Below are 13601 nucleotides of genomic sequence, written 5' to 3'. Positions count from 1 at the left end.
TCATGTACCCACTTTAGAACCCTGTCGCACTACGGTATTCGACATTTAATGAGACTTACGGTTTAATTTGTCAAAAAAGTTAATGTGACTTGATTTCAAAGTGTATACATATTAGTACTCGTGACCGTACTTGTAGTTACTCACGGCAGATTGCCGTTCAGGGCGAAAGGCTCTGGACGTTCTGCGTTTTGCGCTCTGGACGCTGGGCGCGGAGGATTCTCTCTCCGCCGCGCCGTCTTCCTCTGTAGCTTCCTCATGAGCAATATCATGTACCCACTTTAGAACCCTGTCGCACTACGTTATTCGACATTTAATGAGACTTACGGTTTAATTTGTCAAAAAAGTTAATGTGACATGGTTTCAAAGTGTATGTATATTAGTACTCGTGACCGTACTTGAATTAATCAAAAATGAACTATAGCAGTATTCAATTAAGTTCTCAATTTAGCTCATGAACAATTCCATTACCAAGTTAACAGTTTCTTATCAGACAAAGTTAATAAAATACGAACGTTAATAGGGTTATAAGTAACAGCAGTTTTAATTGCTAATGCAGATGCGTTTTGAAATCAATTTGTGTATAAGATAGCCGTGGTCGTATGCCGAAGAGATTGCTTACACATACGACCACGTTCATCTTCTGAACATTCCTAATATATAATACCTACCTATTGCCTTCAAATAGTAAATTATAAAAAGCAAACAAGTTGTCTACTTAAGCACATTATCTTTTAGTTTGGTAGATAGGTATGAATTTTGGAGAAATATTTTCTTGTTTCACACCTACTTTTTAGAGCGCGATTTTTCCGCAGTCGAGTTATAGATTAGGTTACTTATGTTTTTATTTGTAAATAACAACCCGTTGGATGACTATCAAGAATCCTATGTAAATGCAGTAAGGGGCAAAATTACTGTCGTCATAGCATAATATAGAAAAAAGTGGTCTAACAAAAAGCTCGGTATTGGCTTTTGAAGTACGTAATATTCGAGATACCATTTTTAGAAATAACCAAATTAAAAACATTTATATATAATAAAAAGAAAAACAATATAATGAACAAAAATATATAATTAAACAACAATAGTTTTTGAAAGAATTAACAGTTTGAATTTGAAATTCGAATTTTAGAATTTGACAATTAGGCAATTACTGAGTCTGTTTCCATTTGACAAATAAGTTAATACGACATGGTTCTATATTTACGCAGAACCGTTTTATTCATATTTGTTTTGTCTTTTTTTATTTACAGGAGGTGGTGAAGACCAAGCCAAATGAGAGCATAGTATTATCTGCCTTCTCCGTGCTGACTCCACTCGCGTTACTATCCCAGGCTGCTGTCGGTCCATCTCACGATGAACTGCTTCGGGCCATCGGCATGCCAAGTGATGAAACCGTAAGCATAAAACGTTTAAATACTTAAGTCTTTTACAGTGAAACTAGTAACATTTTTTAGTTTTTAACAAAGAACATACATACATACATAAACTCACGCCCGTATTCCCCGAAGGGGTGGGCAGAACTACAAATAATCAAGAAACTATTTGCAGCCACTTTTGATACATAGTCCTAAGGTGGACAACAAAGAAATAAGTAATAAATATCATAGGTACGTAGTTCTTGCAACCCACGGCAGTCGGTCTGTTTATTTTACACATAAACGTATGCATGTTAATGTGTCTATGGTTAGGTTAGGTTCCGGCCAAGTAGTTAATGCCATCTGCGGCAAATCTACAAAGGTTAGGTTAGGTTAGATTAGGATCAGTACAACGTCCGTGGAGGGCAATTATTTCCGTCTGTGAGCAAGTGATGCTACAGAGGAAAATGGCGCGGCGGAGAGGTAACGAAAAGCAGCCTCCGATAACCTGCTTCGCGCCCAGCATCCAGAGCGCAGAAGGAGAACATTTGATTCGAGGCCTTCCGCCCTGAACGAGGTTAACGGCGATCATCTGCCGTGAGGACCAGAAGCACCGTGCGTTTGCGCTAGCTGATCTTCCTGTCGCACGGTCGAGCTCGAGAATTGGCGTACGTTGTGTGTGTCTCTCTACAACAAAGGTGGGGTGGCGGCATTTGCCACCCCACGAGATGTTGCCTAAGCCATGAGCAATCGTCGCCAAGCCGCCAAGCGTTCCGCAGCTTGGCATAACGGTGGTGATGCGGAGGGGTTCTGTCGGTGCAAACCCACCATAACCCTCAAAAAGAAAAGTTAGGTACACCGCCGGCGGGGTCGTATTTATCGGCAGCGTCGCGGTTGAGTGCGTGACGGCAAGAAGGAACACCGTTGGGTTTTAGTGGCTAAACCGGGCTCCCCCGGGCTTCGTTAAGCAACGTTAAAAAAAAAAGATTAGGTACACCGTTTACTAACCACAGCCAAAAGACGACTGCCTTCGTGAGTATGCAAGAACTACTATACTATTTCTAGGGTAGTACAGTTCACCCTTTACCTGTGGGTGTGTACAAAACGATTGATATGTGGAGAAAGGGAAGTATGACAGAATCGTAGCAAATGGAAATGGATAGTCTCTTTTTTCCGTGATGGGAGATAGGCGCGGTTTTATATAATATGTATAGTATGTCACACCAGCGATTACACCAGGTCTGGTTAGGTTAGGTTCGACCATCCACCGAAACTATAATTACTGTGGAGAAATAATGCTATGTTTAAAAATGTCAGACAACATAGAAACACCAACGCATTTCAGAAAGAGCAATGATTGTCATTCGAGCTTTTTTTTCGTACCAGCATAGAACAGATAATATAAAGTACTTCGTAGTACCAGATGAGTGTGGAAATGAGTTTTTATTTTTTTACTCAAATATTACTATATTATTATATTTTATTATATTATTATATTTTACTTTTTATTTCGTGTAATAAAACGTATTAACAGCATAGAACTTGAAAAACCAAAAATGCAATGTATTATTGTATCCCACGGCGTGAAGGTAATGTTTATTGAATATTTACTTACCTAGCTGTTTTTATTTCAGACAAAACAAGTATTTGGCCAAGTCAACAAGAAACTCAGAAGTGTAAAGGGTGTAGAGTTAAAGCAAGCTAACCGCCTGTACATCCCAAAAAGCTATAAACTAAATGAAGATTACGAAGCTATAGCTCGCGACGTCTTCGATTCTGAAGTAAAAAATGTGGATTTCTCCAAGAATGTAGAAACTGCCAAGGAAATCAACACCTGGGTAAGTTTTAAGTACTATAGGGCGGAAGTTCTTGTCACCTGCTGAGCTATTTGAGCGGAAGAATTATGTTATAAGTAGTCCACGCGCAAGTTTATGTCACCTCATCTTGATTGGTTGGCGGACTGCGTGTGAAGCGGACTCAGTCCGCCAATCAGTGTTTGTCTACCTCTCATGTGCTAATTCCTGCAGACGCCATCTAATTTTATTTTAAGTTATACTTGTCATTTTCTTATCCGCTGAAAAATAAAGGGACGGGTAATCGACACGCATACAATTTATGGAACACACAGTCAATTTTAAGCAGAAATCTAAAACAACAGTCTAAAAATTTTGTAGCAGCCGATAGAATTAAGAAGACAGCACGTCAAACGGATTGCATACCAGCGAGATGCCTATTTTATTCGCCCGGGTTATTCATTCGTTTTAAAATTAACTTGTTAAAAATCAACCGTCCCTTTCCTTTTCGGCGGATAAGAAAATTACGGGTATGACTTAAAATAAAATTAGGATGTGTCAGCAGAATTCGGGGCCATTATATACATATATTATTGTACACACAGGAAATACAAAACAAAAGAGAAAATTGATAATTTACAGTGATCGGGATAAATACCGCCATTTGGGGTCAATGGCCAATATATTTATTGTGTGTGCAATAATATATGTAAGTATACATGTACAATGTAAATAACATAACATAAATATGTTATAGCGAGAGAGATACAGAATGTTATGGTTAATATAGATATGACCACGAGATTTTTGAAATTGCGAGATTACATCACGTTGTAATAGCATTGTCATTTTCTTGTATTAAATAAATAAATGTAAACTAGAAAGATATCATAAATAAAGTCCGACTAATATTATAAATGCGAAAGTTTGTTGACTTGATCCAGACCAATTAAGACAAAAATACATAAATAAGTATTTAAATAAAATAAAAGCGTGATAAAATATTATAAACAAAACAACAATAAAAATACGTTACATAGAAATTACTGAAATAATTCACTAAAATAAATACTTAATAAAAATTCGAATATTGTGTTTCGAGATTCAAAATTTGGGCTTGTCCATGTTGAGATAAATTTCGCAAAATACACTACCTATACCGATCCCTGATAATTATTATATCTACATACCTATTCCGTATACTCACACGTAGTAACGAATGTACAAGACATTTGGCAATCATTTTACAGGATAACTATTGATCATTGCTTTAATTTTACAGGTGGAGAGTCAAACAAATAACCGCATCAAAGACTTGGTAAAAGCCAGGTCCTTAACTTCGGATACCAAAGTTGTTCTCGTTAACGCTATCTACTTCAAGGTTCGTTCTTTAAAATGTCATAACATACACTGATGGTCATCGAAGGACGTAATATGCGATCCCGACGACCCGATTACTCTAGCCATAGAGGCAGCCAATCAGCTCGCGACACCAAACGCGTGGTCGATTAATTCTTTCAAATATTTTTCCTCTCAGACGACGCCCTGAGCCGAGGTTCGCGTCCAACTGGGCACCCTCAGGCCTGTTGTCTTAAACGTTGTACCGGGTGAGAGCCTTGTCCGGCCAAATGGTTAATGCCATGTGCAGCAAATCTACGTCAAAAAAAGAAAGAAAAGGAACTGATGATCATGGCCACGTACATCTTTGATGACAAGATTTAAGATAAGCGATACGGAAGACACAGTGAAATGAACTATCCTCATCGAGCTGTTTTGTGGTCCTATCTCTACAGAAAATGCGTTTAACATATCATAAACCCAATATTCGTCCCACACACAGGGCTCCCTTCAATCAAACGGAGGGGGCAAAAGGGGGGAAGCATACTCCACCACGCTGTTCCACTGCGGGTTGGTGGAAGCGTTTTACGACAAATAGCCGGAGCCAACGGCTTAACATCATCATCTTACTTTTTCGGACAATCAGGCGATTTAAGCCTTGCAACAAAGTGGAATCGAACCCAGACCTCCATATCGTATCGTATCCACTAGACCACGGAGATTGTTAAACCATGTAGGTTCTAATTTACAGTTTTATTTTTTCAGGGCCAATGGAAAGAAAAGTTCAACCCTAACGATACTGTAGACCGTGATTTCCATGTCACTAAGGACAAGACCATCAAAGTTCCTACCATGTACAAGAAGGCTAATTTCTTATACAGTGAATGCAAGGATCTTGATGCAAAGGTATTGTTTCTTTATATTTGTGAAAAATCAATGAAACTCGTTCATTTTACAGACCTCTTACCGAGAGTCAAAATCGTATTTAAGTTATTTCTACAGTCCTATGACTTACGAACACTTTAAGTTTATTCGCAACTCTACAATTCGCAAATTAATTTTCAATTTATTTTCATTTCCACCCGAAATTTGGTGATCATTTGAAAACATCCAAGCAACCCACTGTAATACAAATTCTAATTCTTACTGCAAAACGTGAGATACAAACAATATATTTCTAAATCTTACTTAGTACGGACTGCTATATTTTGTGTTATATTTTAATTTAATTGACATTTCGATTTTATCAGAATACCAATACTATTATGTAAATACAAGATCCAGAAGTAAAGACAAAGTTAGATATTTTTTCATATTAATGTAATTCTTTATCTTATTAAGTCACAATAATGTTTGCTTTCACAGTTCCTCAGGTTGCCTTACGTTGGTGATGAGGCATCAATGTTGATCATCCTACCTAACCAAGTTGACGGACTTGCTGCTCTCGAAGAAAAGCTGAAGGACCCCGAAGCAATAACTCGCGCCACAAGTGATATGTTCGAACGTGAAGTTGAAGTGCGCCTTCCTAAATTCAAAATTGAAACCGAGATAAACCTTAAGGACGTCCTGAAAGCTGTAAGTACTGCACTGTTTATTTCTTGGAGTACCTGGTGCAAAGGTTGGCCATCAATCATCTTCTTGAATCAGCGCCACATTGTGATTTGTTTGTTAGTTCGATAGCATGTTTGATGAAGGAGTGTGAGAAGACTTTTGAAAGCATGATGCCTGTAAGCTCCATTCGGGAATAATTTTTATTTTAATTTTATTTTGTGTGTCATGTATGTTAAGTAATTTTAAGAGAAACTTTGTAACAGCTGTGGATTTTTCTGTTATGTTACAATGTATATTTTTTCTAAATAAATAAATCAATTCAGCCATAGACTTAGCGTCATAGACACGTTGGCACCGAGGATGATTGTATTATGACCCTTTTTGAACATTTTCCAAAACTGCAAAAGATAGAAACCATAATGACCTCCATGGTCCAGTGGTTGAGCGTTGGGCTCACGATCCGGAGGTCCCGGGATCGATTCCCGGTGGGGACATACACACATAGTTTGGTTAGGACATTACTGGCTGATCACCAGATTGTCCGAAAGTAAGATGATCCGTGCTTAGAAAAGCACGTTAAGCCGTTGGTCCCGGTTACTACTTACTGATGTAAGTAAGTAGTCGTTACATGAGTCATGTCAGGGGCCTTTGGCGGCTCAATAGTAACCCTGACCAGGGTTGATGACGTTGGTGCTCCACCTCACAATCCACTCTATAGAAGATAGAAACCGTTACCCAATCTATGGAATTAATTAGGCTGAGAATGATTATTCCTTTAAAGTTATAAAGTTATTGATTTGATTTGATTTGATTTGATTTTACAGATCGATGTAAATATGCTATTTGATTTCACAAAAGCCAAGTTGAATAAACTGTTGAAAGGTGAAAATGATTTGTTTGTAAGCGATGCTATTCAGAAGGCCTTCATCGAAGTCAATGAAGAGGGCGCTGAAGCCGCGGCTGCTAACGGTATGTTTAATTTTCTTGCCTCATTGATTTCTTTTTGTACCAATTTCATCTAGTAGTTTCCATACTTTATCTTACAGCATTTCGCCTAAAACTAGTAGAATTTTAAATATTTACTACTAAATCAGTTCAGTTAGCAGCACCACAATTCCGTCTTTATTTACAAAGAACTGCTAAATTTAGCTCTAGCACAATTTCCATGGTCTGCTACAGAGATAGTTGAGGTTGTAGTTCCTCTAATATTTATACAGTTTTTTGTATTAACAATTTAGGTACTTACTATCTAATTACATTCACGAAATTTTAAACAAAATCCTTGTAAATTTTGTATATCCACCATGTATCCTACGTGATAAAATCACACTTAGGCAATGATTTGCGAAAATTAATACGAAATTTTGGTATTAGTGTTGAAATATCAAAAATGTTTGTTCCTACTTTATCTACCTTATACCTTTGTTCTCTTTACTGTTACGCTACCTTATCTGAATGATTGGTAACGCCATTGGTTAGAGGAGGGGCAAAAATACGTGGAAGCTGCTACTTTCTCAACAATGGTAACCAATCACGATAATTCTTACACAGTTTTCTTCATGTAATATACCTACTTAAAGCAATACCCATCTACTATTATGGGTAACTTCAGTTTGCTATCCGGTCGCAGTTATAAATCTTTTGATATTCTCGAAAATATCAAAGTTATAATATCGTAACGAACCCTTTCAGCATGTGTAATTTTTTTATCATTCAACATTCATTTTCATCGAGTACCTCTATCTAACTCACTTTTCTTTGTAACCACTCGGTTACAATACCGTTTCGGTTACGACATCTAATCAGATATTTCATGTCTTTTATTTCTTCGACTGGATTTATTTAATATTCAAATGCGGTGTTTCTCAAATTAGTTCTTTCCACTTTTGATTGTGTGAAGTTATCCATCGCAGGCGTACGACTGCATATTCCTTTGTAATTTTCTATACATCTTCACTCCACATCATCATCTTTTCATTATAATGACAATTCACATCCTAAAGGACATCGACACGAAAAATAAAAACAACTAAAAAAACTTATGACAAATTTAATGTGAAACTTTCTCATATTACATGTATTGCTTGCTACATAAGTCCATTCCTTACATACTTACCGACCAAATATTTATTATGTTTTACAGTATTTACCGGGTTAGCCAGCAGTTCGGGTTCGATGCCAATCGAACCAATATCCTTCACAGTTGACCGACCATTTTACTTTGGAATAGATATATCAGGTCGCAAGATATTCACCGGAGTTAAATACTTTAAATGGAGTAAAAATTAAAAACTATTTTAAAAAGAGAATGGGGATAATGTATTTTGACTTGGCCACATTAGTAACAGTTGTAAGGAGATCATTGGATTTCGGCCCAGAAATCAAAGTGCCGGCCAAAAAATAATTTTGCCATATTCCGTTAGATCTTATCTATCTGAGCATTTATTACTATGGCACCAAAGCTGTAGGGTCAATATCTTCGGTTTTATTCGAATTAAAAAAACTGTATTTTTCATACATTTTTGGTCAAAATGTAAAGTGCCGGCCAAGTAACAATAATGGTATATATCCTTAGAACTTATCCATCTGAGCATTTATTACTATGGCACCAAAGCTGTAGGGTCAATATTTTCGGTTTTATTCGAATTAAAAAAACATGAATTTTCATACATTTTTGGTGAAAATGTGAAGTGCCGGCCAAGAAACAATATTGGTATACTCCGTTATAAATTATCCGTTTGACCATTTATTATTAGGGCACCAAACGTCTATGACCATTATTTTGACTTTTGTTGGACTTTACGTTATACTTTCTGTGTGAAAAGTGCCGGTCAGCAAAAAACACATGTCAAAGCTATCGAGAAGATACCTGTAAACATTATTCACTATGACAAAAACGTGTATGACCATTAGTTTGGCTTTTGTTGGATTTTAATTGTTTTTTTTTTGTAAAAAAATAAAACATAACAGGCGCGTTATTTAAATGGAATTAAGCGTCTATGACCACTATTTTGAACTCAATTCGATTTTAAAAAAATCTGGTGTTTTCATAGATACCTACACTTTGGCGAAAAAAACTTTTATCTGATGATAATGGAACTATCTTGCTAAAGGCGTAATATAGTCGTCTTTTTGACACATTTTTTAAGAAAAGTGTGTATACAAGGAAAATACAGTGGGGTGATAGAGGTACTACGTTATTGGCCGAGTAGCACCAGGACATTGAGATCAGCATACATGCAAATTACAACTGCCCGACTCCTGTCTTCCCTAACAGCTACTTCAGACGTCATACCCAAATACGAGTTTCGTCACTAGATGGCAAGCTTATCTTTGGAGGGTGGTAACCATCTATGGTCATAATAATTCAACCTAAACTTAGGCCGTAACGTTGAGTGGAATGCAAAAACTACAGCCAACGTCATATCTAAGATCAGATAGTATTAATATAGAAGTTCACCTAACAACACACAAAACAAAAACACAAAGTATTTATCTGACTAATAACTAGTCATTGGGAAAGCTCTGCTTGTTGTTATTGTTAAAATGTATAAAAAAATAAAGATTTTTAAAAAGTCCAATAAAAGCCAAAGTCAAAATAATGGTCAAAAATGTTTTGCGCCAGATTATTAAATGTTCAAAGTTGTATTAAAGGTCTTTTGTAATCCGCCGTATCGCAATTTTTGCCCAAAGTACTTTATTTTTAAATAAAATAAATAAGAAAACAAGATTTTTAAAATAAAATAAAAGCCAAACTAATGATCGTACACGTTTGGTGCTATAGAAAAAAATGTTAATAGGCATCTACTCGATACTCTCTATATGGTATTTTTGCTGGTCGGCACTTTTCACATTTGACCTAAAACGTAAATTCCAATAAAAGGCAAAATAATGGTCATAGATATCTGGTGTCTTATTAAGAAATATTGAGAAGCAACTATTAGACAGATTTGACGTATTCTTTTCGATTGCCGGCATTTTAACATATTAACCAAAACGGAAAGTCCAATAAACGTCAAAATAATGGTCATAGAAGTTTGGCGCCATACTAATAAATGTTCTAACGGTCCTTTGTAATACGCCTGTATCACTTTTTTTCCAAACGGACATAATATTTTTTTTTACAAATTGTATGAAAAATCGAGATTTTTAAAATCCAATTAAAGCCAAACTAATGGTCATACACGGCTGGTGTCATAGTAAAAAATGTTCAGAGCAATCTACTTGAAAGGTTCGACACATTTTTTTTCTCTGGCCGGCACTTTCAAATTTGGGCCGGCCAAAGTATGGAGAGCCGATGATCTCCTTTATGGAATATGACTTTTTTGCCTAAATACCTCTCAATTAATTAGTATATGTCGCAAGATATTCACCGGAAGTAAATAATTTAAGGAAAACAAAAATTAATAGATTTATTTTAGAAAGAGCATGGGGATAATGTTTTTGGTCTTAGCCACTCACATTTAGTAACGGTTTATTATTATTATTAATATCCCTCAATTTCCCACTGCAGGGCAAAGGCCTCTCTTCCCTTCTTCCACTCCTCCCTGTCCCCAGCTTGCTCGCTCGGTCTAACTCGTCGCGCCATCTTTTCCGTGGCCTTCCCCGACGTCTGACAGCACTTGCAGGAACCCACTCTGTAGCTTTTTTGGCCCAGAGGTCATCGGGCATTCGGGCAACATGTCCAGCCCTGTCCCATTTCAAGCAGGCAGCCTTTCTCGCTACGTCTGCTATTTTTGTTTTGGAACGCAGCGTGGTGTTTCGGATCCGACTGATCAATTTAACACCAAGGATGCTGCGTTCCATACCTCTCTGGCAAACCTTGAGTTTGGACTTTTGGATGTCAGTCAAAGACCAAGTCTGAGCACTGTAGGTGAGAATGGGAAGAATGCACATGTCCATGAGTCTGCGCTTTAAGGATAGTGGAAGATCACCCTTTATCATGTCCTTCATGGACCAGTAGCTCTTCCAGGTATTTTCAATTCGTCTTTCGACTTCTTTCTCCTGTCTGGTCTGGAAAGAGACTACTTGGCCTAGATAGACAAATTCCTGGACATATGCAATACTTTCACCATCTACTTCTATCCTGTGCTCTGTGGTATTGGTCATTAGCTTGATCTTCGACATGTTCATCCTCAGTCCAACCCCAAGGCTTGCTGTACTAAGGTCTTGTAGCATCCGTTGCAATTCGAGAGCTGACGTGGAAAATAAAACCATATCGTCGGCGAAACGAACATTGGTTAGCTTCGACTCGCCGACTGTAATACCGCAGTCCTCCCAGACAGGCACTAACTGCTGAAACATTTCTTCCAAAGTGCTATTAAACAACTTAGGAGAAGGAGGATCGCTACTATTGTAAATATTGTGAATAAGGTGTATCTAGGTTGGGTCGATACCTTGCCTTCGCGAGGCCTCAAACATGGACTGGTGATTCACACTGTCGAATGCCTTTGAATAATCCACGAAAGCAAGGTAGAGAGGAAGTTGAAATTCGTGGTGTTTTTCTAAAATTTGGTTAAGGGCGTGAAGGTGGTCCGTTGTTGAGAGACCCGGTCTGAAGCCTGCTTGTTCTGGGGGTTGAGCTCTGTCGAGGGTGCCGGCTATACGATTTTCGACAATTTTAATGAAGGTCTTGTACAGATGTGAGACAAGACTGATGGGCCTGTAGCTATTAATGTCGGATTTGTCACCTTTTTTATGTAAAAGTATTATGTCCGAGTGACAAATCCCTGCAGGTAATTGACCAGCGTGTAGAATGTTATTGAAGAATTTTGTAATGTAAGGCACCAGCGTCGGTTCGCCTACTTTCAGAGTTTCAGCGGTAATTCCATCATGGCCTGGATGGATAACTTCAGTTTGCTATCCGGTCGCAGTTATAAATCTTTTGATATTCTCGAAAATATCAAAATTATAATATCGTAACGAACCCTTTCAGTATGTGTCATTTTTTTATCATTCAACATTCATTTTCATCGAGTACCTCTCTCTATCTAACTCACTTTTCTTTGTAACCAATCGGTTACAATACCGTTTCGGTTACGATATCTAATCAGATATTTCATGTCTTTTATTTCTTCGACTGGATTTATTTAATATTCAAATGCGGTGTTTCTCAAATTAGTTCTTTCCACTTTTGATTGTGTCCATCGCAAGCGTACGACTGCATATTCTTTTGTAATTTTCTATACATCTTCACTCCACATCATCATCTTTTCATTATAATGACAATTCACATCCTAAAGGACATCGACACGAAAAATAAAAACAACTAAAGAAAACTTATGACAAATTTAATGTGAAACTCTCTCATATTACATGTATTGCTTGCTACATAAGTCCATTCCTTACAAACTTACCGACCAAGTATTTATTATGTTTTACAGTAATTACCGGGTTTGGCAGCTCATTGATGCCAGTCGAACCAATATCCTTCACAGTTGACCGACCATTTTACTTTGGAATAGATATATCAGGTCGCAAGATATTCACCGGAGTTAAATACTTTAAAGGAAACAAAAATTAAAAACTTTATTTTAAAAAGAGAATGGAGATAATGTATTTTGACTTGGCCACATTAGTAATAGTTGTAATTTATGGAATATGACTTTTTTGCCTAAAATACCTCTCAATTAATTAGTATATGTCGCAAGATATTCACCGGATTTAAATAATTTAAGGAAAACAAAAATTTGAAGATTTATTTTAGAAAGAGCATGGGGATAATGTTTTTGGTCTTAGCCACTCACATTTAGTAACGGTTAATACACGTAAAAAAGGTCTTTTCCAATAGAAGAATAGTTACTATTAAGACGAGTCAATGTTTATATTTTTAAAGATATGACAATGATAATGTAACTTGTGGTATAGCTCTGGACAACAGACGTTTAATTTATATACTATTTCTAATGTGGTGTCAGGTTTTCCATTCTCTTTTTTGCTTGTAGTGTTAATGTCATGTCATAAGTACCATAACAATATTCATTTTGTAATTGTATATTTTGTTTAAATAATTTCCTAATACACTTATAGCTATGTCAATCGCGATATTCTTTCATTTCATGTAGTTCTTAGAAGTACCTAGTTTCTAATAACATGCGGTAGCGCTGACATTAACTGTACAATCCAATGCAGCGCAACCGCATGTTGTTATTTGTATCAGTGTCAGAACTGGCTCTCCCCTGTGCCATAGAATAACGAATAAACCAACAAACGGCAACTCTCCGCTCCCCACCAGCGGCTGAGCTAGGTTTACCTCACCCCCTCGGTCTTACTTTAGCCTTCAATCGTGTCGGACGTAATCGGACTTCACACGCACAGATGCACGTGTACGATAACTTCAATGTATAGTGTCTGTGTAAAAAGAGGTGTTTTGTACGAAATGTCCTGGGAGTGTCGCGGAAAAGTGAATGGAGTGAGAAACGTCCTCAGACATGTTCTGGCTGCTCATAAAGACATGTAGCTCTTCCTTCCCTCAATCAGCGCTTATTGCTATCGACCCACTAGAGTCGATTAATTCTTTCAAATATTTTCCTCTCAGACGACGCCCTGAGCCGATGTTCGCACC

At 37.2% G+C, this 13601-nt stretch overlaps 1 protein-coding gene across 17 annotated transcripts in view; it reads left to right on the top strand.

The window, feature by feature from the left end:
• The window catches only part of LOC126366837 (antichymotrypsin-2-like), a 303399-nt gene that overhangs the window by 275240 nt on the left and 14558 nt on the right, over nucleotides 1-13601 (top strand). For 13 of the 17 annotated variants that reach the window (XR_007566416.1, XR_007566415.1, XM_050010161.1 and 10 more), the window contains exons 3-8: nucleotides 1251-1394; nucleotides 2990-3193; nucleotides 4431-4529; nucleotides 5252-5392; nucleotides 5852-6061; nucleotides 6862-7006. Coding sequence is in view for 15 of the 17 variants with exons in the window: in XM_050010161.1 (XP_049866118.1) it covers nucleotides 1251-1394; nucleotides 2990-3193; nucleotides 4431-4529; nucleotides 5252-5392; nucleotides 5852-6061; nucleotides 6862-7006 (943 nt within the window). In the remaining 2 variants the exon portion in view is untranslated. Of the gene's footprint in view, nucleotides 1-1250; nucleotides 1395-2989; nucleotides 3194-4430; nucleotides 4530-5251; nucleotides 5393-5851; nucleotides 6062-6861; nucleotides 7007-12420; nucleotides 13076-13601 lie in introns of those variants that run through there. The other 4 variants (XM_050010164.1, XM_050010165.1, XM_050010163.1 and 1 more) reach the window with 1 other exon arrangement.

This window comes from Pectinophora gossypiella, chromosome 5 (genome assembly GCF_024362695.1).
Source record: "Pectinophora gossypiella chromosome 5, ilPecGoss1.1, whole genome shotgun sequence".
In the NCBI taxonomy this organism is placed as follows: domain Eukaryota; kingdom Metazoa; phylum Arthropoda; class Insecta; order Lepidoptera; family Gelechiidae; genus Pectinophora; species Pectinophora gossypiella.
Note: the sequence above shows the minus strand (reverse complement) of the source record. Positions and strands in the feature narration are given on the sequence as shown.